The sequence below is a fragment of the Chiloscyllium plagiosum genome, chromosome 8 (assembly GCF_004010195.1).
Source record: "Chiloscyllium plagiosum isolate BGI_BamShark_2017 chromosome 8, ASM401019v2, whole genome shotgun sequence".
Taxonomy (NCBI): domain Eukaryota; kingdom Metazoa; phylum Chordata; class Chondrichthyes; order Orectolobiformes; family Hemiscylliidae; genus Chiloscyllium; species Chiloscyllium plagiosum.
Genome location: NC_057717.1, coordinates 104,514,475 through 104,541,456, shown reverse-complemented (window position 1 = coordinate 104,541,456; position 26,982 = coordinate 104,514,475). Strand labels below are relative to the sequence as shown.

Sequence of the window (26,982 nt, the reverse complement as noted above, 5' to 3'; positions counted from 1 at the left end):
CCGCCCGCATTAACCAGGGAGTCCACTTCCCATCATGCCCCTGCTGCCCTCACCAACGTGGCGTCGATTATCAGGTACTGCTGCAGCAAGTCTAAACGCAGGTGCTTTGTAACTTTTTGGTTTTGCTGCTTAAGTACATGCTTTTTTCCCCCTCCTGCTGCACTTTCTTATTTTCATTCACATTTGATTTCTTACATTCACATCCTTTGCACTTACTAAGCAAGGGTGAGGGAAAAATAGGATAGTACTACCCAGGCAGAATGGCCTCCTGTTTTTAAAAACCGAAAGAACTGCGGGTGCTGTAAATCAGAAACAGAAATTGCTGGAAAAGCTCTGTAGGTCTGACAGCGGCTGTGGAGAGAGAAACCAAAGTGAACATTTTGGGTTCAGTGACCCTTCCTCAACTACTCTCCTCCAGTTTTTGAGGAAGGGTCCAATTAACTCTGACTTCTATCTGCAGACCTTTTCCAGCAATTTCCTTTTTTGTCTCCTCCTGTATTCATTCTTTTTTAAACCTGCCATCCCAATTCTGAAGAGTCACATTGGACTCCAGATGTGAACTCAGTTTTGTGTCCCTCCCCCTCTCCACACATGCTGCCCAGACCTGCACTGTTTTTCTTAATTGCAGGGAATGTGTGATTGAGTTCAGCACCTCTGCTACTTCTAGATCTCATCGATTTCCAATAGCAAATAGATTTCAAAGTTCTGAGAAGGTTCCTCTTTAGAAAATTCCAAACCCTTGCAAAGGGTTGTGTGTAGTGGTGACTGAGTGACTTTAGTTAAGTCCTTGAATGCTCTTTCTTACATTCTGCTAGAGAAGCTTTTTTATTAAATAGAGCAAAAGTGGAAAAATTCCTTACTTCCCCAATTCCTGCTCCTACATTTCCTGGGGCTCATGCTTAAATCTCAATTCTTTGTCATTGTGCCATTCAGCTACAACTGCTACTTTGTACCGGCTCCATTGGCCTCCTTTTCAGACATGACCTTCTCTGCATGCTTTCCATTTCTACTCCATTCTTAGTAGCAACCTCCTCTAGTTCTCCCACACCACTATCCTTCTCAGCTGAAAATGTGTTGCTGGAAAAGCACAGCAGGTCAGGCAGCATCCAAGGAACAGGAGAATCGACGTTTCGGGCATAAGCCCTTCTTCAGGAATGAAGAAGGGCTTATGCCCGAAACGTGGGTTCTCCTGTTCCTTGGATGCTGCCTGACCTGCTGTGCTTTTCCAGCAACACATTTTCAGCTCTGATCTGCAGCCTTCACTTTCTCTCACTATCCTTCTCATGCTATTTAACAATAAGCTGCTCCCACTGAATGATATTGTCCTGTGTAACAAGCAGCCAACCTCCTGCTTATCTGGAATAGCTTTCCTATCATCCTCCACATTCAAGTGGCATTAATTGGTGCTCAAACCTAGGCAAACTGCAGGAGAGTGTCAATGACAAAATAATTTGTGTTCTGATGAGATAGCAACATATTACTATTTGGGTTAGAGTCAATTTCTCAGATGCCTTTGTGAAATTTTTAATTTTAGATCAGATATTAAACAGCAGAGAGATGTAAAATATCTGGCCACTGTTAGAAGCAGGGGAATTCTGTGCTGTCCTTGCTAATGTTTATCATATGAGTTCAAAGCAGGAGTAGGCTACTCAGCCTCTTGTCTGCTCTGATTACTGCATGTTCCCAACTACCTGATGATAATCTTTCACCCCTGGCTTATCAAGAATCTATCCACTCTGCCACCTCCAAAGCCTTTTTGAGGAAGAGTTGGAAAGATATGCAAAAAAAATCCTCACTTCTATCTTGAATGGGTAACCGCTTAAGTTTTTAAATGGTGACCCTTAGTTTTATTGTTTCTGTGCAGAACAAACATCCTCTCCACATCTACCATTGCAAGACTCCTCAGGGTCTTGTGTTTTAATCATTTGTCACTTCTTACTCTTTCACAGATGTAAGCCTAGTCTGTCCACCCTTTCCTCATAAGACAATGTGCCCATTCAAGGTCAAGATAATCTTCTCTAAAGTGCTTCCACACACTTACATTCTTCCTTTATCTTAATGGCAGGCAGTGACCAGCAGGGTACCACCGGGATCAGTGCTTGAACCCCAGCCATTCACAATATATATGAATGATTTAGATAAGGGGACTAACTGCAACATCTCCAAATTTGCAAATGACATAAATCTGGGTGGGAGGATGCAGAGACATTTCAGTATTTCTTCTACAAGTTGAGTGAGTGGGCAAATGCAGAGCAGGAGCAGTACAATCTGAATAAATGAGGTTATCTAATTTGTTAGCAAAGCTGGAGGCATTTTATTAGCTGAATGATGATAAATTGAGGGGCGGAGACTATACAATGAGACCTTGGTGTTCTCATACAAAAGTCATTGAAAATAAGCATGCAAATACAGCAAGTGGTAAAGAAAGCAAATGGTATGTGGCACACACACAGAGAATTCAAGAACAGGAGCAATGTGAATAGTCTTGGCCTCCTTATCTGAGGAAGGATGCTCTTGCTACAGAGGGAGTGCGCCAAAGACTTAGCACACTGATTGCAGGACAGATGTATGAGGAGAGTTTGAATCAGTTAAGAATTATATTTGCTGGAGTTAGGAAGAATCAGGGTGGATCTAATAGAAACCTGTTAAATTCTAACAGGACTAAATGGGGTGGATGCAGGAAGGGTGTTCCCAATGGCAGACGTGTCCAGAACCTGGGCTCACAATCTAACAATACAGGTTTTGTTTTGGATTAAGAAGAGGATAGATTTCTTCACCCAGAAATTGATAGCCTGTGGAAGTTGCTACCACAGAAAACATTCAAAGCCAAAATATTATGATTTCAAGGAGTTAGATGTAGTACATGTGGAAGGTGGGAGTGGGTCACAGGATTTGGGGGGAAAAGCAGGAATAGGCTTTTGAGTTGGATGATCAGCCATTATCATGAATGGTGGAGCAGGGTTGAATGGCCTACTCATGCTCCTATTTTCTATATTAAATAGAGAAACAATTACTGTGCACAATATTCCTGAAGTGGTCTCACCAGTGTCCTGTATAACTGAAGCATAACTTCCTATTTTGTACTTAATTCTCCTCACCATAAACAATATTAGCTTTCCTAATTCTTGCTGTACTTGCATACTAGCCTTTTAATAAAAATACAAGTTGCTGATATTCCATTTAAGATATTTTTCTTTATAGTATGCCACTGTCTCACTACCTTTTGCTTTTTCCTCCTGCAGAGTTAAAACTACAGCCTCTCCTGTTGCTGAATGCTGGTAAACAGTGTGCTGCAGGTCAGATATTTCATTCCCCGCACTTTGAATGCCACTTGGATGGTGGCAAGGAGTGCAGCGCAGACAGAGTCTCTGTTTCATGTTACTGCAGGGCACAGCTCCATGATGGAAATGGGAGAGGAGACACGTGTGGAGCGAGACTCTACGTGTACCAGCAATGGCAGCGAGCAGTGTCAAAACAGCAGCCTTTTGGAAGCTGCTGAGGACTCTCTACCAAACAGTGCAACTCCGCCAGGAATGACAAACACAGAGACTGTTATAAATGAGGGGAAGGCACAAATTATTTTCCCCAGTGCGAATGAAGTGTTTTATAACCCTGTGCAAGAGTTTAACCGTGACCTCACGTAAGTACTTGCTGTTGTGTGCCTGTTAACATGGAGCACATCTTGTTATCAGACCCTTAATTGGTTCAGATGGACTATAGTTAGTTATTTGTTTGCTCTAGTTTGTTTTGCAGTTTTTTAAAGACCATGCCAAGTTCTAATAGCATTGTCAAAGCGAATTTGGTAGAACTACTGACAGCTGGAGGAATGCCTCAAGTTGCTGCTATATTGTACTTGTGATGTGGGGGTGCTGGTGTTGGCCTGGGGTGGGCAAAGTCAAAAATCATATGACACCAGGTTATAGTCCAACAGGTTTGTTTGAAATACAAGCTTTCGGAGCGCTGCTCCTTCATCAGGGGGAGCGGTGGGTTGGGTGGGGGCTGTGGGTTGCTGCCTGTGAAAGTTGTTTGAGGACAGTTCCCCAACATTGTAACCAAGCCAGTCCAGTGGCAACTGGATGCAGACTATCATTTCACCGACTTGGCTGCATCACCGTCAGGGAGTACCACAACGAGTTTGGTTCAACAGGCTGTGACACAAATCACCAGGAGGGTATTCCCATGAGTTTGAAATGTGTGATCAGGAATTTGAAAGCACTGAAGTAGTGTGAGGGACACTGAGACAGGGTGAGGACAGGATCCCTAGAGTGCACGTGCTGGGGTAATTAAAGAGTTGGGTGATAATTAGAGTGGTAAAGTATGTCAGTTCCATTGTTCCTCCACTCAAGGCTATAAATCCCATTGGGAAGCAAATGGTCTTGTGCTTTGTGGGATGGGGCTTGGGCGTTAAGGCCAAATTGCAGTAATTGTGTTTCTCTCTCTTCTGTCTGTCTCTCTCTTCCCCGCCCCACTCCAGATGTGCTGTCATGACAGAGTTTGCCCGACAGCAGCTCCTGTCCAAGGGGATTCAAGGTGAGTGGGTATTGGGCTTGTCTTTAATGGAGCATTGGGGTGCTGGTGCACACCAATACAGTACTAACCAGCCTTGGAACATTTTGCACAGTGCTGGTCCCCGGAGAGGAGGAAAGGCAGAAAATTGTTGTCAACTTGACGGAAAGTGAAAACGCTGGAACTGCAGCAGGATTGGGAGATACTTCAGCGTTAAAGAGAACGGCCACTGTCGGGGAGAAATGTGAGGTGAGGCAATCCTCATTTAGCCTGGTTCTTTCCATTCTCAGTGTGGGCCACATGAGTGAGACCCAGTGTTTGCTGTCCATCTCTAACTGCTCCTGAGAAGGCAGTGGTGAGCTAACATCTTGACTACAGCTGAGTGGCTTGATTGGCTGTTTCAGAGGGCACATAGGATAAGGTTGGCAGAAATCTCTCCTAGAGTTCAGAGATGTGTGGGTTAGGTGGAGTGGCCATTCTCAATTGCCCTGTAGTGTGCAGGGATGTGCAGGCTAGGGGGGTTAGCTTTGGGAATTGCAAGGTTAGGGTGAAATGCTCTTTAGAAGGCAGACTTGATGGGCTGAATGGCCTTTATCTTCCCTGAAGGGATTGTGTGCTCTGTGCATGAATCAGATGTGTTTTTTTATATAATAAGCTGGTAATTTCACAATAACCATATCTGAGATCAGCTTTTTATTCCAGGTTTGTTGTTTAAGTAAAGTTCCAAGCTTTCCTGGAGTGATTAGAACCCATGTCTCTGGACGGTTAGTCCGGGGCTCTGAATTATTTATCTAGTGATGTAACCACTGTGCAGCACAGGCCTGTGTTTCTATCCAAAAGCCTCTGAATCTTGGACCTTGCTCATTGCTATAAATACTGCAGGAACCTGAGACTTTGTTTGCAGTGCTGTGGAAGGGGAAGTGAGATGTGTTTGATACAAAATGAAATCATTCATTGTAGCTGGATGGTTTTAGACATATTGGAGCTCATTAGCAATGGGTTACTGAGGCAGAGTAACTAATTCAATAGAAATTAATAGCTTTCCTATTCAAGCAAGAGGCTGGGGAACAAATCTACTTGGCCCAGAGCAGGAGATCTGTGTTTTGGTCTTTACTGCAAAACACCAAAGGTTAAGATACTTTCCCGGTCAGAGTTTTAACTTCACACAATTCCAATACAACTGATTTCTTGATTTATACCCTGTACGAATTTGATTCTCGTCTAAAGATCCCCTAATTAGCATATAGTCATCAGCTCTCTCCTAGGTGCAGTGGACTGTGGAAATCCTTGCCAGACCTGACTAGTTGATGATACTTGCATCAGTTTAACTTATTTGTGGGATTGGAAGGGACTGTAATTGGCTTCAGCATCCCTCAGGCTAAGGTAGGGGGGAGGAAGAGTGAAAGTCTGGAGCTTGTTCCTTACTGTTCTGACCCCTTGTTGCTGAAAAGGCCTGAGGACAAGGATTAACTGCTTGTTGATTGCTGACAATAAGCAGGGACTGTGCCCCCTGTGCTGGGGTGGGGGAGCAGGTGGGGCAGTGGGACCTGTCGCCCCCTTGTGCCGGGGGGGAGCAGGTGTGGCAGCGGGGAGGGATAGACTGAGGTAGGGGTGGAGTGGCCATGAGGATCTGGTCAGTGGGGGGAGCAGCAGAATTGCAGGAGGGACCAAATTGCCACTTTGTGCGATTACCTACTCATCAGGTTCCTAATCCAGGGCGAGTGTGAATGGGAGGCAGAAAGGGGTTTTGACTGTCGAGAATTTCGAGAGTGCTCACTGAAGTGAGGCAGGGAAAGACATCTGTTTAGATTTCAAACTGGATTGTGAGCTGGTGCCCTTGAGAATCTTGCTGCTGCCTGAGTTGGTTTGTGTCTTGAAGTGTCTCAGGCCTATACTCTGTGATGCAGCCTCTGCTTATCGAGTTTGGTTACCACGTGCAGGGTGGGATTCGTGTTCTCGAGGGACTGGCAGCATCTGGACTTCGCTCGATTCGATTCGCCAAGGAAGTCCCCGGAATTCACAGCATTGTGGCAAACGATTTTTCTGAGAAAGCAGTGACACTGATGAAGAGAAATATTGAGCTGAATGAAGTGCAGCACTTAGTAACGGCCAGCTTGGCAGATGCAAGGTACTATTTTTTTTTAAAACTGAGACTTATTAGTGAGTGAAGTAAAAGGCACACAAGGCCTGATGTAGGAAAATGGGGTCTAGAATAGTTAGGTAACTGTGTCTGTCAAAAACCATCTCAATGGGCCAAAGGGCCTTTTTCGGTGTTGAGGACTTTGATAACTCTATAACTCCCTTCCGTTTCTTCCACCCAGTGTTTCTGGATAAAGTTAGATGAAGGAGAGTTTGCGTTTCTGCAACATCGATCACAATGTTGAGATGTTCTAAAATACTTTACAGTCAATGAGGTAGTTCTGAAGGGGAGTCTCTGCATTTTATTTTCAAAACAAACTGTTCAGAGATGCTATTACTCACATCTGCAGCAGGTGGGACTGGAACCTGGCCCTCCTGGCTTAGAGGTAGGGACACTACCACTATCCCACAAGGGTCTTCTAGGAACGGTGGTGGTCCATTTGCACACTGCAAAATCCCACAGCCTGGCGTGGTGATGTTTTAATGCTGTTGATTTGAGGGATGTGTGCTGAGCCAGGATGCTGGGCAGAGCTCCCTGCTGCTCTTCAGAATTATGTCACGTGACCATTTACCTCTGCCCGAGGCAAAACTGTCTCTGTTCAACAGCTCATTCGAAAGTTGCCACTTCTGACTGCAAGTACCCTGCCCGACACTGAGATGTTGTTCTGGACCTTGTGCTCGAGCTTCACAAATTCACCCTGAACCTGTCCCCTCCAGACTCTGGGGAGAGAGACCTATCTCAGCCTCTGGAGGACCAGTGACCAGGAGAAAGGAGCCTTTAGAATGGGGAGGTCCCATTGGTGACCAGGAGAGAGGAGCCTTTAGAATGGGGAGGTCCAATCAGTGACCAGGGGAGAGGAGCCTTTAGAATGGGGAGGTCCCATTGGTGACCAGGGGAGAGGAGCCTTTAGAATGGAGAGGTCCAATCAGTGACCAGGGGAGAGGAGCCTTTAGAATGGGGAGGTCCAATCAGTGACCAGGGGAGAGGAGCCTTTAGAATGGAGAGGTCCCATTGGTGACAGGTCTCCAACAATTCCATTTGGAAATGGCCCTGAGGATTATTGCTTCACCATTAACAATGTATGCTTGGATTCTGTGCTGTTGTTTCTTGCGCTTTATCAATCTGCTGTCTTATTTCTATTTTTTAAGGTAAGACTTGTTTGTCTGAATAAATGCTAACCGAGGAGACCGAAGGATTGTCTCTGATTCTGTCTCTTTCTTTCTTTCTCTCTCCCTCTCTCTTGTCCCTGCAGTATGCTCCTGTGTGGGTCCAGGAGGAGACAGGACCGGTTTGATGTGATTGACCTGGATCCATATGGAAGTCCTTCACAGTTCATCGATGCGGCTGTTCAAGCAGTTAGTGAAGGAGGTGAGGACAAGTGGTGATGTGTTTGGAATCTTGCAAGGAAATAGAGTGACCATTCAGAGCTGGTCCTTGGCATCTACGGTCCAGCCTTAACGGGATGTGTGGATGTGAGGCAGTGCGGGTGAAATGTGTTCTGGGCTGTTTCTGCAGCTTGTGGCTAACATCGTGCAGAAGGTGTCTTCTCTGGCTGACATCGTGCTAGGAGCAGGAGAGGGTGCTTGTTCCAGTCTGGAACATCTGTGCTGACCTGAAGGAAGGATTGCTATCACCCAGATACTGTTGCTGCGTGGAGAGTCTGATGCATTAAAGAATTTTCAAGCAGCATTTCTGCCCTTTGGAGGGAATCTGTCAGGCACTGGGAGTATTCTGTGTTGTGCTGACTTGCTGTGTAAGGGTAGAACTGTAGATGTTTGCAGTTCTCACTGGAATTTCTGAGAATGCTCCTGATTACAGTGAAGTGAGTTGAAGAACTCCATCTTCTGTGTTTTTGAAGGGCTTCTCTGTGTGACATGTACTGACATGGCAGTAATGGCTGGGAACAGTGGGGAGACCTGTTACAGCAAGTACGGAGCCATGTCGCTGAAGTCAAAGTTCTGTCACGAAATGGTGAGTGGCTGCTGATTCTGAAGCTCTCCTGGTTGGCGTGTTGTTTCTCACCGCCTTGGTCATCCCCTGTTCTTATTCCACTTCTCCCCACAGGCTTTACGCATCATCCTACACAATTTGGATCTTCGTGCAAACTGTTACCAGCGATACGTTGTTCCTGTCCTCTCTGTCAGTGTGGACTTCTATATCCGAGTCTTTGTCCAGGTCTTCACAGGACAGGCTAAGGTTAAAGCATCTGCCAGGTACGGTCACCTGGGTGAAGCCTGGTCAGCCTGTTTACAGGAGGTTACACAACTTCAGTCTAATATGAGAAAGACTGGTCAAATAAAATTGAATTTCCAACCTTTATTGTTCATTTTGGAGCCAGTTAAATTGTTTGCTTTTAAATGTCCTATCGTCCACATGTTGTGTACTGCTCCTGGGATTTCTCTTAGTCACCAGCTTCTCTTTGCACACTGTCCAAGCAGCTGTCCAGCCCAGTGTGCTGGATCTCCCCATGCTCACAGACGTGAGGATTCGGACCTTGTCAGCACTGACCCCAGACCCTGTCCTCTACCTTGTGTTCATGGCATCAGGTCAGCACCAGGTTTATACACAGCCACACCCAGGGCCAGGAGCTAGGACAGTATGGATCTGTGTCTCACAGGAGAACCATTTGAAGAAGTGGTTCTGTCTGGACTGAGACTAGGGATCCTAGTGGCTTCATTTTGACTTCTTTATCTTTAATCCTCCTGGAACAATAACATCATTTCAGCTGTCTGTTAGCTGTAGCATTGCAATCAATCTTTTTTTTTTGGAAAACGATTTATGTATACACTGAAAAATCAGAATCTGTCTCCACATTTCCCAATCCAGCTCTCCTGTGCTTGCCGAAGGGGAGATGATTGATGTTGCTTAGTTTTGAGCATGTGCTGGAAGCTGTCAGCTGCTGTGTGCCTGAGAGTTGGGCTTTTTGTTACAGTAAACAGGCTCTGATCTATCACTGTGTGGGCTGTGGCACCTTCCACCTTCAGAGGATGGGCAAGATGATCAGCCATGGTAACAAGTAGGTCACTGTTTCTCTTCTTGTAAAGTAAGTACACAGCATTGTCCATTTCTTTCTCTCTCTCGCTCATATCTTGGTTATCGTTGTGTCCCAGGATACCCTGGGCTGCACCCTTCCTGCTAACACTGCTGTTACTCAGCCTGGCCAAGAGAGAGACCTGTCAGAGGCTCTGCACTATTAAGTGGCTCCAAAAAAAACCCCAAGGCACTATCCAAAGAAACAAGTGAATTCTGCCCCAGAGTCCTGACCAAATATTTGTCACTCAGCCAGCAAATAATTATTTTATTTTTAAATTGTCCATCTTCAACTAGAAATACTGAGTGGCTGACCCATTTCGGGGCTCCCAAGATTCCAGCATCACCAATATGAGTCCTTTGTCCAGTTTAGTTAATGAGGTTATGAAAGGTACTGGAGAAACTCAAGTGCATTCATTCATTCTTGTACTGGATAAGACCATCTGTTGCTGTGGATACTGCGGACAGGAGCAGGGATGCTGAGTGAGTAGAAACATCCTGTCCTTGACAACTTTCCCATAAAGCAATTATTTCTGAGGGATGGAAAAGTTGCCCCGTGAAAACCAGAGCCAGCTACTGTGCTGATGTTCAGTTCATGCATGGCCCAGTAGGTGACACTCTCAGAATTAGAACATTGTATGTTCATGTCCAATTCCCAAAGAAGAAACAGGAAATGATCCTAACATTCCCAGTGTAGAACAGAGAGAGCTGAAATATCCCATGAACTGTTAAACCATGATCCCATGGTATTATTTTGAACAGCAGGAGAGTGCATCTTGTGTAATATTTATTTCAACATCACTGAGACAGTTTGTGTTTGTTTGTGGAAGCTTGCTGTGTTACTGCACTTCCTACATCACAACAGTGACGCCATTTCACTGGCTGGACAGTGTTCTGGGACATTCTGAAGTTGTGAAAGCTGCTGTATAATTCAAAAATCTTTCTTTTCTAATAGTAACCTGGGATAATATTATTCTTATCCAGCTACAAATACACAGCGAGCTCAGGACCACCCGTGGGAACAGAGTGTGAGCATTGCTACCAGAGGCACATGGTAAGAGAGCCCTTAAATTTGGTATATGCTTTTTAATTTTATTCTCGATACAGTCATGGTACAGGTGCACTGTAGTCCTATGAAGCCCTTTGAACGAATAAAGGAAAATTAATAATTACAAAACAAGGTAAAATTAATCACCTCAGCTGATGCTAGTTTTGAGTTCTGAAGAAGGTCACTGGACCCAACAGGTGAACTGTTTTCTCTCCGCAGATGCTGCCAGACCTGCTGAGTTTTTCCAGCAGCTTCTGATCTTGTTGCTAGCTTTTCTTACGTTCTGCTTTATGCAAAGACTGGCTGACTTGGATAGCAACTCGTATTTATATAGTGCCTTTTTAACAAACCGAAATATTGCAAGCCTCAGAAAGGAGGAAATGGTGGTATAGTGGGAATGTCGCTGAACTAATCATTCAGAGGCCTGGCTTATGCTTTAGGAACTAGTATTCAAATCCCACCACATTGGGGTGGGATGGTGGCCCAGTGGTTAGCACTGTTGCCTCACAGCGCCAAGGACCCGGGTTCAATTCCAGCCTCTGTCGACTCTACAAACTCCACACAGATATTCTCCCCTTGTCTGCATGGGTTTCATCTGGATGCTCCGGTTTCCTCCCACAATCCAAAGATATATGGGGTAGGTGAATTCTCCATGCTAAATTGCCCATAGTGTTCAGGGATGTGTAGGTTGGAAGTAAATGTAGAGGAATGGGTGTGGGTGGGATACTATTTTGGGGGGTGTCCAAATGGGCTTGTTGGGCTGAAGTGCCTGTTTCTACGCTGTAGGGATTCTATGACATCTGGTGGGATTTAAATTCAGTTCATTATTTTTCAGTTTAGATTAGATTACTTAGTGTGGAAACAGGCCCTTTGGCCCAACAAGTTTGCACCGACCCGCCGAAGCACAACCCACCCATACCCCTACATTTACCCCATCACCTAACACTGTGGCCAATCCACCCTGACCTGCACGTCTTTGGACTGTGGGAGGAAACCGGAGCACCCGGAGGAAACCCACGCAGACACGGGGGGAATGTGCAAACTCCACACAGTCAGTCGCCTTAGGCGGGAATTGAACCCGGGTCTCTGGTGCTGTGAGGCAGCAGTGCTAACCGCTGTGCCACCGTGCCGCCCAAAAGAAATTGCTGCCCAAAATGAACTGCTGGGGGTGAGAGAAGTTTAAGAAATATTTTAGTCTTATTAATGGAGACTATGAACTAAGTATTGAATGTCATTAAAAACTCATCTGTTTCCTTAATGTTCTTCAGTTTAAAACGAATTTGTTTTGACAGGCCATTTGGCCTGACCAGTTCATGCTGATGCTTCTGCTCTGTTTGAGCTATCTCCTATATTTTCTCCTCCAAATCTATAATTGTAACCCTCTACTTCCTTCTCCCTGTCTGCAAGTCAACGGGGTAGACCATTTAGGACAGAGATGAGGAGAAACTTCTTCACCCAGAGAGTGGTGGCTGTGTGGAATGCTCTGCCCCAGAGGGCAGTGGAGGCCCAGTCTCTGGATTTATTTAAGAAAGAGTTGGATAGAGCTCTCAAAAGATAGTGGAATCAAGGGTCATGGAGATAAGGCAGGAAGAGAATACTGATTAGGAATGATCAGCCATATTGAATGGCGGTGCAGGCTCGAGGGGCTGAATGGCCTACTCCTGCACCTATTGTCTATTATCTCCTTAAATACGGCAAAGCTATTCACCCCAATCCCTTGCGCTCTGAGTGAGTTCCACATTCTCGCCCGTCCCTGATGGAATGAAGACATTTCTCCAAATTCTTTGTCTCTGTTTTCTATTGACAGCCTCCAGTTTTCCTGTTTCCCACAGGACACAGCATTCTCTCTGTTTCCACTCTCAAAATCTTTCTGAAATTTCCATTAGGTTATCCCTCTGCTTTCTGTTTTCAATTTAAAAAAAACCTTGATCCTTTCCTGGTATATAGTGCACGGATGATGTTCCTGTGGAGCAGAAGCCAGCAGGGTTAGAAGGCCTGTTAGTAATGAACAGTTGCTGACTCTCTCTTTTATCAGGCATGGCACTGGTGGGTGACTGGCACTTGTGGAATTGAACCCCAGATGAACTGCTGGGGGTGGGAGAGTGTGGCACTGAACAACAGAGACCAGTCTGTGTATAGGTGTGTGCTCACAATGAGAGGGGTTGGGGTGAGTATGTGAGAGTACACCAATGATGTTTCTGTTCTGGTTTCAGCTTGGCGGCCCAGTCTGGGCTGAGCAAATCCATGACCAAGACTTTGTCGAGAGAGTTCTCAAATCAGTGGAACACAACCCGAAACGCTTCAAGACTTCCGATAGGATCCTAGGTGTTCTCAGTATGGCCAAGGAGGTGAGCTCCCGGAAAGATGCTCTGTTTGCTGAGGGGCAGAATGGCGGAGGGAAGGTTGTGCGAGTGCAGTCTAGGGGTGGATGACACTATGCTGGAGGAATGAGTTGCTTGTCACATCCTCAAGTGTAAAGTGCCTTGAATTACTTTGGAAATCATTGTCTGCTCTGTAGAATGATGCAGTAAACCCTTGTTTCAAGGTTATAGTGTTGGCAAATATGGCAACCAGTTAATGAAATGATTCACCTCTGACCTGGCCCTTTTTTCCAATGTAAACGTTCCTCTTCATCTTTCCACATGGCCAATTCCAATCAGCAATTCAGAACAAATTCTCAACTCCCATTTCAACAACTCTGGGCCCTAGGAGTGGGGAGCACAAGGTGAGAGAACATGCCTTAAACACTAGGACAAAAGGGAGAGAAAGAGAACGGGTAATAACATTGGCTTCAGTCTGCCATCAACTCCTTTCCCCTCCCTCAGGAGACCAGCTGTAATGTCAGTGTCCCCTACTTCCCTAATCACACATCTCTGTATCCTCTTCATCATAAAGATCATGTACTTCCACCTCCAAGGTGTTATCTCCTGCCACCGTTTCCTCATTGGCCCTTAAAAATCCTTGCTATCCTCAGGCTCTGTACACTTCACTCTCTACCCTTGGTAAGCATGAGTCTGCTCAAACAGTGTCCTGTCTCACTCACCCATCACCATTGTGCTTGCTGCAGTACATTGGACCTTGGTGCCTCCACACTTCCATATGAAATTCTCTTGTGTTTAAGTTCCTACAGGGCTCCTTCTGTCTCTCTGTTCACACCTCCCAGCCCCAGCCAGACCTCTCCATTAGCTTCTCTGACTACTTAAACAGACTCAATCTCCTCCCTTTGACCCATCACTGACAACTGTGCCTTCAGCACTTGACCCTGTTCAAAGTTTGTGCAAAGATTTGTAGCTCGGGTGCTCGTTGTTGTGGTTCTGTTCGCCGAGCTGGAAGTTTTTGTTGCAAACGTTTCGTCCTCTGGCTAGGCGACATCATCAGTGCTTGGGAGCCTCCTGCGAAGCGCTTCTTTGATGTTTCCTCCGGTGTTTATAGTGGTCTGTCCCTGCCGCTTCCGGTTATCAGTTTCAGCTGTCCGCTGTAGTGGTTGGTATATTGGGTCCAGGTCGATGTGTTTGTTGATGGAGTTTGTGGATGAATGCCATGCCTCTAGGAATTCCCTGGCTGTTCTCTGTCTGGCTTGCCCTATGATAGTAGTGTTGTCCCAGTCGAATTCATGTTGCTTGTTGTCTGCGTGTGTGGCTACTAAGGATAGCTGGTCATGTTGTTTCGTGGCTAGTTGATGTAGCTATCCTTAGTAGCTCAACAACATCCTCAGAACCACAACAACTTGACCCTGTGCTTTAGAATTTTCTTCCTTAAACTTCTTTGCACTTCCATCTCCTTCTTTAAGACCCAATCTTAAAGCCTGCTCTGTGACAAAGGCTTTGCCTTCTCCCTGTGACGGGTTTATCCTTTTAAGGTTATTGTGTTGACTGAAGTGATGCTCCATTTACCTTCTCAAGTCATGAGTGGGCAGGACGCGGATGGAATGTGATCGCTTGGAAGCGATCGGTGCATTTTAAGCTTCTCTTGAAATTGGTTTCTCTTTCCCAGGAGTTACCAGACTGCCCTTTATACTACACAATGGATCACCTGAGCAGTGTCATCCGCTGTAATACCCCATCACTCCTACAGATGAGGTAGGATCATTAGCCTCTCTCCTCTGTCATGAATCATGGTCCAGGATGTTAGAGATTTATAAATGAATCCTTAACGCACTCTGTCTCTGCTGAAGAGGCAAACCCTGGCTTTTTAATAAAAAGGCAATAAATTTAAAGTTGATGTTGGTGACTCCTGAAAATTCCCGCATTGCAGATGTGGTAATTTATAATTTGTAGCATCGAGGTGGGTATCTCTGGGTGGGGAATGGAGTACCAGGCTACTTGGCATTCCTAGTTGCAGTGGGCTGAGCCATCTGTGAAACTACTGAAGGTGTCTGAGATGTTTCTTTTGTACTTTTATATAAAGCATTTTGCCATGGGGTTAGCTGAGTTATTGAGCTGTCTGTAACTGTAGATCAGGAATAATGCTGGAGAAAGGATTGCATGGGGTGATTGATAAAAGCAGATGGAAGCAGTGCACTGCCTGAAACCAAGAGGATTGAGTAAAACAGATTGACAGACAATGCCAGTGATTGATATTTTAACAGAAGCAGGTGATTGGGAGGGTAGGTGTTTGCAGTTGAAAGGGAATTACAAGGTTTATATATGACACTGGCCCCTCCCAATCCAGAATGACTGACTGACAGACAAATATAGGAAGGGGGTTTTTTCCACTTTGCCAGGAGCAGAGTACTAACCTGAGTTAGTACTCTGAGTGCATCACTGTATCCTCATAATGCCACACATACGGGCATTGGAAAGGATAGCAGAGGTAGGTGTGTAGGCAGTGTTGCTTGAGGTTGAGCTTATTGGGGCAATGTGTAGTGGGAGCTTTACTCTGTATCTAACTCTGTGCTGTCCCTGCCCTGGGAGTTTTTGGATTTAATTGGAATGAGTTTTCATTTCCAGCTGAGTACAGTGACCTCCCAACATCCTTCCCCATAACAGTTAAGGGCAAGTAAAGATGGTGGTGCTGAATGCAATAATATACAGAAATGGTTGTAATCTCTCTGTCCTCCACCTTCTATTAGGTCTGCCTTGCTTCATGCTGGTTATCGAGTGTCTCTCTCACATGCTTGCCAAAAGGCTGTTAAAACTGATGCACCACCTTCAGTGATCTGGGATATCATGAGGTGCTGGGTATGTGTGATTCTGCAGATGTTTGAGTGATGTTATTGTCCACAATTAGATGGAAAATGCAGTGAAATGAAAGTTAATGTTCTGCCAAGGCCTGAAAATATGAGAGCACCGATCTTTGTGCACTGGTTACGAAGGTGGCAGTGTCATGAGTGGTTGGAGGTTTCGGGATGTAGGGACAGGAGTAGGCCATTCAGTCCCTCAAACCTGTTCCATCATTCAATAAGATCGTGGCTGATCTGTGACCTCACCCCCTACCCCCTATCCCCTGCCCATGTTGTCTGTTCCTTAAAATCTTTTTATGCAAAGGCAAGTTCATGGAGTTAGGCCAAACAATTCTCTCTCTTAGATTTAAAACTAACAATTGTTCCAGCATCCACTGCCATTTGTGGAAGAGAGTTCCAAACATTCATCACCCTTTGTGTGTAGAAGTGCTTCCTATCATCTCTCCCAACTGGTCTGGCCCGAATTCTCAGATTATGCCCCTCTACTTCCAGAATCCCCAACCAGTGGAAATAGATTATCTCCCCTGCCTCTTCCTGCATGTATCTTGAAGGCTTTGATCAGGTCATCCTTCAGCCTTCTAAATTCTGGAGAAAACAGTTAATTTGCATGATCTTTCTTCATAACCTCACCCTGAAGAGCAATCATCCTTCCTGTAACCTTGTCTAACGTGAGTTGTGTTTCTGGTGCAGGAGAAAATCCACCCAGTGAAGCGAGAGAAGCTGTCCGAGAGCTGTCCTGCCTTTCGAATCCTCAGCAAAGAGCCCGTGTAAGTTGTCAGTAAACCTTCAGCTGCACCATCCGGTGTGGGCATGGGATTTTACAGATCACTAAACTCCTGGGCTCGCTCCTCCCTGCTCTATGCAGAGTTAGCTGGCACTGTTTGGATGAGGATAGGGTTGTTAGATATCGCTTGTGACCTCCTAATCTGGCCTGTGTGAGGGCACAAAGGTCTTCCCATACCTGTTGTGGTTCATATTAGGATGTGACTATTGGGTGTAGATAGGATCAAACACAGACATGACATGAACCCCAGTTGCAGATGCTCCCCACGTTTGATGTCCAGCTCTGATATTGAACAAAGAAAATTTACAGCCCAGGAACAGGCCCTTCGGCCCTCCAAGCCTATGCTGATCCAAATCCATTGTCTAAACCCATTGTCCAATTCCTAAGGATCTGTATCCCTGTGCTCCCCACCTACTCATGCATCTGTCAGACACACCTTAAATGAATCTACCGGGCCTGCCTCTACTACCTCTGCTGGCAACGCATTCCAGGCACCTACCACCCTCTGTGTAAAGTGCTTTTTGCCTGCATCCCCCCTAATTGTTTCACCTCTCACCTTAAACGAGTGACCTCTTGTTATTGAATCCCTCATCCTGGGGGAAAAGCTTATCTCTATCTACCCTGTCCATACCCTTCATGATTTTGTAGACCTCAATCAGGTCCCCTCTCAATCTCCTTTTTCTTAATGAAAACAATTCTAACTTACTCAACCTCTCTTCATAGCTAGCACCTTCCATACCAGGCAACATCCTCGTAATCCTTCTGTGCACCCTCTGCAAAGCGTCCACATCCTTTTGGTAATGTGGCGACCAGAACTGTACACAGTATTTTAAATGCGGCTGAACCAAAGTTTGTACAATTTAAACGTGTCCTGCCAGCTCTTATACTCAATACCCTGTCCGATGAAGGCAAGCATACCATATAGATAAAAGCAAATTACTGCGGATGCTGGAATCCGAAACCAAAAGAGAAAATGCTGGAAAATCTCAGCAGGTAGCTTTGACAGGTAGCTCTAACTGACCCTTTGGCAAAGCTACCTGCTGAGATTTTCCAGCATTTTCTCCTTTGGAAGCATACCATATGCCTTCTTGACCGCTCTGTCCACCTGTGCAGGTACCTTCAGGGTACCTAGATCTCTCTGACCATCAACTTTCCAAAGGCTCTTCTGTTTACTGTATAATTCGCTCTAGAATTTGTCTGGATTGAACGCCATCTGCCACTTCTCCAACTAACTCTCCAGGTTATCTATATTCTCCTGTATTCTTTGACAGTCCCCTATTTTTTCTGCTACTCCACCAATCTTTGTCATCTGCAAACTTGCTGATCATACCAACAGTGCCCTCTTACAGATCACTTATGTATATCACAAACAACAGTGGCCCCAACACTGATCCCTGTGGAACATCGCTGGTCATCTTTCTCCATTTCGAGAAACTCCCTTCAACTACTACTCTGTCTCCTGTTGCTCAACCAGTTCTTTATCCACCTAGCTAGAACACCCTGCACACCATGTGACTTCACTTTCTCCATTAGTTTACCATGGAGAAACCTTATCAAATGCCTTACTAAAGTCCATGTATATGACATCAACAGCCCTTCCTTCATCTATCAACTTGGTCGCTTCCTCAAGGAAATCTATTAAGTTGGTAAGGCACGATCTGCCCCATACAAAACCCTGTTGCCTATCATAGATAAGCCCATTCTTTTCCAAATATAAGTAGATTTTATCCCTCAGTACCTTCTCCAGCAACTTTCCCACGACTGACGTCAGACTGACTGATCTGTAGATACCTGGAATATCCCTACTACCCTTCTTGAACAGAGGGAAAACGTTAGCAACCCTCCAGTCCTCCTGCACGTCACCTGTGTTTACCGATGCCACAAAGATATCTGTCAGGGTCCCAGCTATTTCCTCCCTCATCTCCCTCAGCAACCTGGGATAGATCCCATCCAGTCCTGGGGATTTGTCCACCTGAATATCCTTTAGCCTACCCAACACATCTTCCCTCCTTATGTCAACGTGATCCAGAGTAAACAAACTTCTGTCTCTAATCGCAACATTCATGTCCCTCTGCTCAGTGAACACTGATGCAAAGTAATCATTGAGAATCTCCCCCGTTTTCTCAGGTTCGACACAACCTTCCTTATCCTTTAGTGGATCAACCCTTTCTCTGGTTATCCTCTTGCTGCTTATATATGAATAAAAGGCCTTGGGATTCTCCTTAATTCTGCTCACTGAGGTTATTTCATGACCCCTTTTAGCCCTCTTGATTCCTTGTTTAAGATTGGTCCTACTCTCCTGCTATTCCTTCAAGGTCCATTCTGTTCTTAGCTGCCTGGACCTTATGTACGCTTCCCTTTTCCTCTTGGCTAGTCGCATGATTTCTTCTGTCATCCACGGTTCATGAATCGTACCTTTCCTATCCCTTGTTTTCAAAGTGCAGGATAGGCATGCCCCTATCTTCAACCTATCTTTGAAAGCCTCCCACATCTCAAATGTGGACTTCCCTTCAAATAGCTGTGTTCAATCCACATTTCCCACTCCTGCCGAATTTTGATATAATTGGCCTTGGCTCAGTTTAGTACTCTTCCCTTAGGACCACACTCACCTTTGTCCACAAGTATTCTAAAACTTACATAATTGTGGTCACTATTCCCAACGAAATGCCCACTGCAACTTCTACCACCTGGCCTGGCTCATTCCCCAACAGCAGGTCCAGTAAGGCCCCTTCCCTCATCAGACAATTGACATTCTGCTCTAGAAAACTTTCCTGGACACTCCTTAGAAATTCTGCCCCATCCTGCCCTCTGACACTAAGTGTATCCGAGTCAGTGTTGGGAAAATTAAAATTTTCCATCATCACCACCCTGTTGCCTCTACATCTTTCCATAATACCTCATGCTCACTGTTGGGAGACCTCTAGTACAGCCCCAATAATGTAACTGCACCCTTATTTATCAGCTCTATGCATAATGCGCCTCTGTTCAAGCCCTCCATAGTGTCCTGCTTTAGCACAGCCGTAATATTCTGACCGGCAATGCAACCCCCACCCCCCTTTACTTCCCTCCCTGTCCTGTCTGAAGTATCTACATCCTTCAACAACTTCTCTGTGATCGCAATAATTTCATACTTCCAGGCACCAATCGAAGCCCTATGTTTGTCTGCCTTACCTTGCATTAAAGTATATGCACTTCAGACCACCAGTTCGTTTGGGTTTATCTGCTCTCTGCCTACTCTTCTTCTTGGTAATGCTCACTTCATGATCCTTATAGTTTCTAGTTTCCACCTCACCGTCTACTAGTCTTCTCTTCTGGTTCCCAGCCCCCTGCAACATTAGTTTAAAACCTCCCCAACAGCAGTCGCAAAAACTCCCCCAAGGACATTAGTTCCAGTCTGGTTCAGGTGTAGACTATTCAATTTGTAATAGTCCCACCCTCCCCAGCACTGGTCTCAATGTCCCACAAGTCTGAATCCCTCCATCCTACACCATCCCTCAAGCCACGTGTTCGTCTTGCTTATTCTTTCATTTCTATGCTGGCTACCACGGGGCACTGGTAGCAATCCTGAGATCACTACCTTTTGAGGTCCTCCTCTTTAACTTCTCTCCTAGCTCCCTCTGCTCTGCTTTCCGGACCACATCTCGTTTTTTACTTGTATCGTTGGTGCCTATATGCACCAAGACAACTGGCTGTTCACCCTCCCCTTTTAGAATACTCTGCAGCTGATCGATGACATCCCTGACCTGAGCACCTGGGAGTCTTGTTTTTGGCCACAGAGCCACCTATCTACTCCCCTTGCAATAGAATTCCCTATGACTATGACCCTATGAGTCTTTCTCCCACCCTTCTGAACAGCAGTGCCCACCACAGTGCCATGATCTTGGCAACTGCTGCTCTCCCCTGGTGAGCCATCTCTCCCAACAGTATCCAAAATGGTCCACCTGTTTTGGAGGGAGATGACTGCAGGGGACACCTGTGCTGCCTTCCGAGTTGTTTTCTGCCTTTTGGTCACCCATTCACTGCCTCCCTCAGCAATTCTGCGGTGTGACCAATTCACTAAATGTGCTATCCATGACCACCTCAGCATCCCGGATGCTCCATAAAGCAGCATCTCATGGCAGAGGCTGTAAGTATACCCAACCCCCACTACCAATGCTGTGCCTGTGTTTATTTCTTACAGAAATGAGGTTTGGTCTGAGCTTCAGTGGAAAGCATGTTCAGTAAGCTCTCATAGGGTATGGCATTGCTTTTGCCCATCACCTCTGAGTGGGCTGCAGAGGTACGGTGGCTCAGTGGTTAGCACTAGTACCTCACAGCAGCAGGGGCCCGGGTTCGATTCCAACCTCGAGCGCCTGTGTGAAGTTTGCACATTCTCCCAGTGTCTGCATGGGTTTCCTCTGGTTTCCTTCTACAGTGCAGATTAGCTGGTGGATTAGCTGTGGTAAATTGCCCGTAATATCCAGGGATGTGTCGGCTAGGTGGATTATCCATGGGAAATGTACGGTTACAGGGATAGGGTGAGAGAGGATGGGTCTGGATGGGATGCTGTTTGGAGGGTCAGTGTGGACTCGATGGGCCAAATGGCCTGCTTCCACACTGTAGGGACTCAGTGGATTCCCTATGGTCACCAGTCATTTTGTTTTAATGTTATTGAAATGCTGAAAGGATTTCGGCTGAGCATGTCCCTAATTTAAGCAAATCACGATGGGGAGTGGGATTTAATCAGTGAGTTGTGGCTAGGAATCCACTGCTGCCTGATAAGATGGTGGAAACATTCAATAATAATTTCAAAAAGGAATTAGATAAATTCTTAAAAAGGTGGGAAAAACTGTGGAGGAATGGGGGGAAAAGAGCAAGGGAGCATAGATTAGATTACATTACATTACAGTGTGGAAACAGGCCCTTCGGCCCAACAAGTCCACACCGACCCGCCGAAGCGCAACCCACCCATAACCCTACATTTACCCCTTACCTAACACTACGGACAATTGAGCATGGCCAGTTCACCTGACCTGCACATCTTTGGACTGTGGGAGGAAACCGGAGCACCCGGAGGAAACCCACTCAGACACGGGGAGAACGTGCAAACTCCACACAGTCAGTCGCCTGAGGCGGGAATTGAACCCGGGTCTCTGGCACTGTGAGGCAGCAGTGCTAACCACTGTGCCACCATGCCGCCCATAAGATGGACTGAATGGCCACCTTCAGTGCTTACCCGTCTTAAGTTTCCAAGTCAGCTACAAGAAATCGCTGTAGACTGAGGGGGCTTTGCAAACCACTGCAAATTGATCTTTGGTTCCTTGGATTCCATGATCAAATACCTGTCCTATTTCCTCCTGCTGCATCCTGATTGTGTATCCAACTACAATTAAATCTAAATGCCTTGTGGGCTGCTGATTTCTTGATGCAGAATTCTGTTTATTTCTCTCCCTTTATGCATCTGAGAACCAAAGTTTGTCTATATTCTACCTTCCACTGCCTCTGGTTCCTGCCCTGGGAAATCAATGTAAAAGCCTTTAGGGAGGGCTTCGTGTGGTGCAGTGGTAGTGTCCCTACCTCAGTGCCAGGAGGGACTGGGTTCAAGTCCCATCTATTTCAGAGCTATGTCATAACAGCTCTGAGCAGATTGATTCGAAAACTATCTAAAAGTTTTTCAGTGTGGCCACTGCATTGAGACCCTATCCTATAGTTAGGAGTCTGTGCAATGGGTTTTGAAAGAGATGGTGGAAACAGAAGATTTCTTTCAGAAGATAACATTTTGGGATACGTCAATTTGGGAAACGGGTGATTTTTCTCGCACCTCACGTCCAGGCCTATTGTCAACTCTGAGTGAATGTTGTCACTGTGGTCAGTCAGTAACCCCATCAAGATTTCTTTATTCTGTCTTGGGTCTGCTGCCAAAGTGAGCCTTTGTTGCCCATCCCTACTTGCCCTTGAACTGAGTGACACGCTTGGCCATTTCAAACGGCAGTTAGGAGTCAAACACATTACTGTGGGTCTGGAGTCCCCTGTCATCCGAGAGTGGGTGAGGACAGCAGATAGCTTTTGTAGGTGATGGGTTGCTGTGTTCATCATAATGACTGAATCTAGTTTTTATTGTTGGATGTGAACCAATGTCTGAACATTACTCCGATCCTCTGGATTTCCAATCTATTGACTTCACCGTCGTGCCACCTGGCAACCAGGATGGTGGGAGGTGCACTTTAGCTTTGCAATTCCAATGTTGATTCTCCCTGAAGTCTTCCAGCCAAAAACTGCTGTGATTACTCTACTGAGGTAGAATTGTGTACATCTGTGTCATCCTCTTTTTCTTTTTCAGAAGGGCGGGACCTTTCTGACTGACTGTGGATTGTGCTGCAATTCCTTCAGAATAAGTTTATCGTTTCCTTGTAATGGTGACTTTTTGCTTTCTTTTTGCCTCCAATCGAGCTTTTACACCAGCCTCCTGTTTCTCAGTCTGCAGGCTTGCTTCGATATCCGGGAAGATGCAAATCCCAAATCGAGGAAGCAAGGGCTAAAGCGATTCCAGGAAAACCCGGAAGCCAACTGGGGGCCAAAGGCGAGGGCCAAGGTTGGGTAAGCTTTCAGCCTGTAACAGGCAGCCATGGCTGGAGGGGGCTGCGTTTGGGCTGGGCTTGTCTTTTTGTAAAACTCCGAGCAGTACAACTTAAACTTAATTTGTATAATTCCAAAGTGGGCCATTTCACTGCCAGTCTGCCTGATGCCGTGTGAGAGAGTTTTGCTGTGTAACTCCATCACTGTTTTGGAGACAGTGTCTGGGAGGGAGGGAGTGACAGAATAGTGGCTGCTTTTCACCACTTAGCTGCCTTATACATTCACCAAATCATAGAATCCCTACAGTGTGGAAACAGGCCATTTGGCCCAACAAGTCCACACCAACCCTCCAAAGAGTAACCCACCAAGATCTATTCCCCTACCCTATTACTGTACACTTACTCTGACTAATGCACCTATCCTACACATTCCTGAACAGTATGGGTAATTTAGTATGGCCAGTTCACTTAACCTGCATAGAGTCATAGAGATGTCCAGCATGGAAGCAGACCCTTCGGTCCAACCCATCCATGCAGGCCAGATATCCCAACCCAATCTAATCCCACCTGCCAGCACCTGGCTGGCCCATATCCCTCCAAACCCTTCCTATTCATATACCCATCCAAATGCCTCTTAAATGTTGCAATTGTACCAGCCTCCGCCACATCCTCTGGCAGCTCATTCCATACACGTACCACCCTCTGTATGAAAAAGTTACCCCTTCGGTCTCTCTTATATCTTTCCTCTCTCACCCTAAACCTATGCCCTCTAGTTCCGGACTCCCTGACCCCAGGGAAGAGATCTTGTCTATTTACCCTATCCATGCCCCTCATAATTTAGGTCATCTTGGGACTGTGGGAGGAAATCCCCACAGACACAGAGAGAATGTGCAAACTCCACAGGCATCCGAGGCTAGAATTGAACCCAGGTCCCTGGCGCTGTGAAGTAACAGTGCTAACCACTGTGCCGGGTGCGCAGGGTAAACTCAGATTTCCAAAAGCAGCCTGGGTATTCTGTTAGCATAGTCCACTTCCCAAAAACCCATTAGTCTTGCTGCAGACACACTCTATCTGCACTGGTACAGGTACCCTGTCTCCTATGAGAATGTGTCCTGAAATGCTAAGGACAGCAACTGGAGCCAGAATTATTCCTGTCTCTGTCTGTTCTCTGATTTTGCAGTAAGGGTTCATAGGCTGATGGACAAACTGTGAGGTGAGCATTCCTTGTGGTTCAGTGCTCTGTGTCTCTACCAGTCACTGTTGGTAGGAGCAATGTCACAGAGTGGGCTTTCTGACCTCTGACAATAGCAGGAGGTCCTGTTGTAAGGGAGTTGACTGGGTGTGTTGAAGAGTTGGTGCTTTGTGTCTCCTAGTGGAGGAATTCAACAAACATTGGAAGAGAAAAGGAAACGGCTGCAGAATAAACGGAAGCAGAAACTGGGCGATTCCGATTCTGGGAAGACCATCCCCTGTAAAATATTCCGAGAGGTGAGAGCAGCAGCTGGTGGCAATGTGGATTTATTTGGGTATGAAACGTACACTAACATGAAGGGTTGCAGCATGGAAACAGACCCTTCAGCCCAACTCATCCTTGCTGACCAGACATCATAAATTAATTTTAGTCCCATTTGCCAGTGTTTGACCCATATCCCTCTAAACCCTTCCTATTCATATACCCATCCAAATGCCCTTTGTCATTGTACCAGCCTCCACCATTTCCTCTGGCACACATTAGCCTGCATTTGGAGCTAATACACAAAGAGCCAGGTGCTATCGAAAGGTTTACAACCGGAATGTACTAGTTAGTGTGTCAGTTGCTTGCTTTGGCACCGATCACCTACACTTGAACATCCCGCTGTGGGTTTGTATGGTGACCTGGTAGAAACATTTATCTTAACTGTGTAGAGACTGAGTCCATTTTAAAAGGATTCTCCTTAATGGATAAGGGCATTGTCCCAGACAGTGCACACACATCCTGCTCCCGCCCCACCGAACCGAAATCTTACTGCTCCACGATGATGCTGCAAATACCCGATAGCTTTGTAGCAGGAACATCAAGGAGGTTTGGGACTACTTGAGAAAAGATCTTTCTCAGTTGCTAGCACTCCTTGGGATCAGATGTTATAAATCATTTTAAAATAAGCTTTAGCTTCAATCTTGCCTTAAGCATTAGATTGAAATGCAATGGAGGTTTCTTATGCTGCACTGTGGAGTTGTTGAGATTTTTTGGCTGATCTGTCCTTTCTTTTAGGGAAACCGTGGAGAGGATTGTCACCAGGAAGCAACCACAAAGGGAACTGACCAATAGGCTTCAGAGAGATGCAGTTTTGTTAACATTGAACTCTTGAGAGGTAACAAGCCATCCTGAGTGTGGTTGCAGGATCCAAATGTAAAGTGTAAGATTAGATATGCAAGTTTTATTTATAATTAAACTGCATTGTTTTTAAAGAAGCTTGTTTCTCAAAGTACCGTTCCATTTTCCTATCCCTAATCATGCATCATATTGGACTGCAGTTCTTGTTATAGTTACCACTGTCCTGGTCTCACCTGAACTCCATTCAGATGTAAGTCATTGAATATGGTTGTAGTGTTCCTGCCTCTAACCTTGGAGGCTTGGGTTTGAGTCCAGTCTGCCCCAGAGGTGTGTCATAACATTTCCGAACAAGTTGATTAGGGCATGGCTGGTTGGTCTAGTGTTTATTGGCCATCCCAAAGCCAACCACATTGCTATGGGTCTAGAGTCACATGTAGGCCAAGCAAGGACATTAGTGAACCATTCCTGAAGAAGGGCTTTTGCCCGAAACGTCAATTCTCTTACTCCTTGGATGCTGTGTCCTGTGCTTTTCCAGCACCACACTCTCGACATTAGTGAATCAGGTGGGTTTTTCTAACCATCGACAACAGCTCATGGTCATCATTAGACTCAATTACAGATTTTTATTGAATTAAAATTTCACCATCTTCCATGGCAGGATTTGAACCCAGGACCCTGAACATTACCTGGGTCTCTGGATGAATTGTCCAGCTATGATACTACTAGGCCATCACCTCTCCCCAGTTACAGTTAATCAGGCTAAACAAAGAGCCTAGAGCAGGGCTAGAGATTGGAGTAATCCAACTGCACTTTTACTTTTCTCGCTGAATTCTATGCAGCTGACAAATCCGATAAACAAACACTCAGGATGTCCTGTTCCCTGTGGAAGGCCTGCTGGTAAAATTGATCACTTTCAGGAAAAGGGAGTTCCCTTTGTCGAAAGCTGCTGCTTGTTTCAGAATGTGGTCTCCCTCAGGAGAAAGACGGAACAAGTTCTTTCCCCCTTCCGTACTTTCTCTGTCCAAGCACTAGATATGCAGACTTGGCTACTGATGTTTCAATAAAACTTCAAATTAAGTTATTGTGATTTCAAAACATTCTGACCAAATTTCATACAAGAAATGGGGTGGCTAGCCCTACTGCCTCACAGCGCCAGGGAACCAGGTTCGATTCCACCCTTTGGTCACTGTGTGGAGTTTGCTGCCACTATCCAAAGATATGCAGGTTAGGGTGAATTGGCCATGCTAAAATACCCATAGTGTTCAGGGATATGTATGTTAGGTGCATTAGTCAGGGGTAAATGTAGGATAATACGTCAGTGTGGACTTGTTGGGCCAAATGGCCTGTTTCCACACTCTAAGGATTCTATGAAGTAGTAGTAACAGAAATTGATGTGTTTATCACAAAGGCATAGTCCTGAATAC

General features: G+C 45.7%; 2 protein-coding genes across 7 annotated transcripts in view; one reads left to right on the top strand and one right to left on the bottom strand.

Annotated features, from left to right (window-relative positions):
* LOC122552289 (nucleus accumbens-associated protein 1-like) overlaps positions 1–13,697 on the bottom strand; it is a 37,473-nt gene extending 23,776 nt beyond the window's left edge. The window contains exon 1 of one of the 2 annotated variants that reach the window (XM_043694999.1): positions 13,323–13,697. The gene's annotated coding sequence lies outside the window, so the exon portion shown is untranslated. Of the gene's footprint in view, positions 1–216; positions 234–13,322 lie in introns of those variants that run through there. The other variant, XM_043694998.1, reaches the window with a different exon arrangement.
* trmt1 (tRNA methyltransferase 1) lies at positions 20–25,695 on the top strand. Of its 5 annotated transcripts, none has more exons than XM_043694993.1 (18): positions 20–74; positions 3,243–3,296; positions 3,388–3,640; positions 4,475–4,530; positions 4,622–4,755; positions 6,414–6,634; positions 7,899–8,014; positions 8,505–8,617; positions 8,711–8,859; positions 9,579–9,662; positions 10,661–10,730; positions 12,938–13,072; positions 14,718–14,803; positions 15,796–15,904; positions 16,597–16,673; positions 23,147–23,266; positions 24,618–24,732; positions 25,496–25,695. In XM_043694993.1, the coding sequence occupies exons 1-18, from the start codon at positions 35–37 to the stop codon at positions 25,550–25,552; spliced, it is 1,989 nt and encodes a 662-aa protein (XP_043550928.1). In that variant the 5' UTR covers positions 20–34; the 3' UTR covers positions 25,553–25,695. The 5 variants fall into 5 exon arrangements, with proteins under 5 accessions (XP_043550928.1, XP_043550929.1, XP_043550926.1 ...); XM_043694994.1 differs by having other exon boundaries at positions 20–101; positions 6,447–6,634; XM_043694991.1 differs by having other exon boundaries at positions 20–101.
* Positions 25,696–26,982: the final 1,287 nt, after the last annotated feature.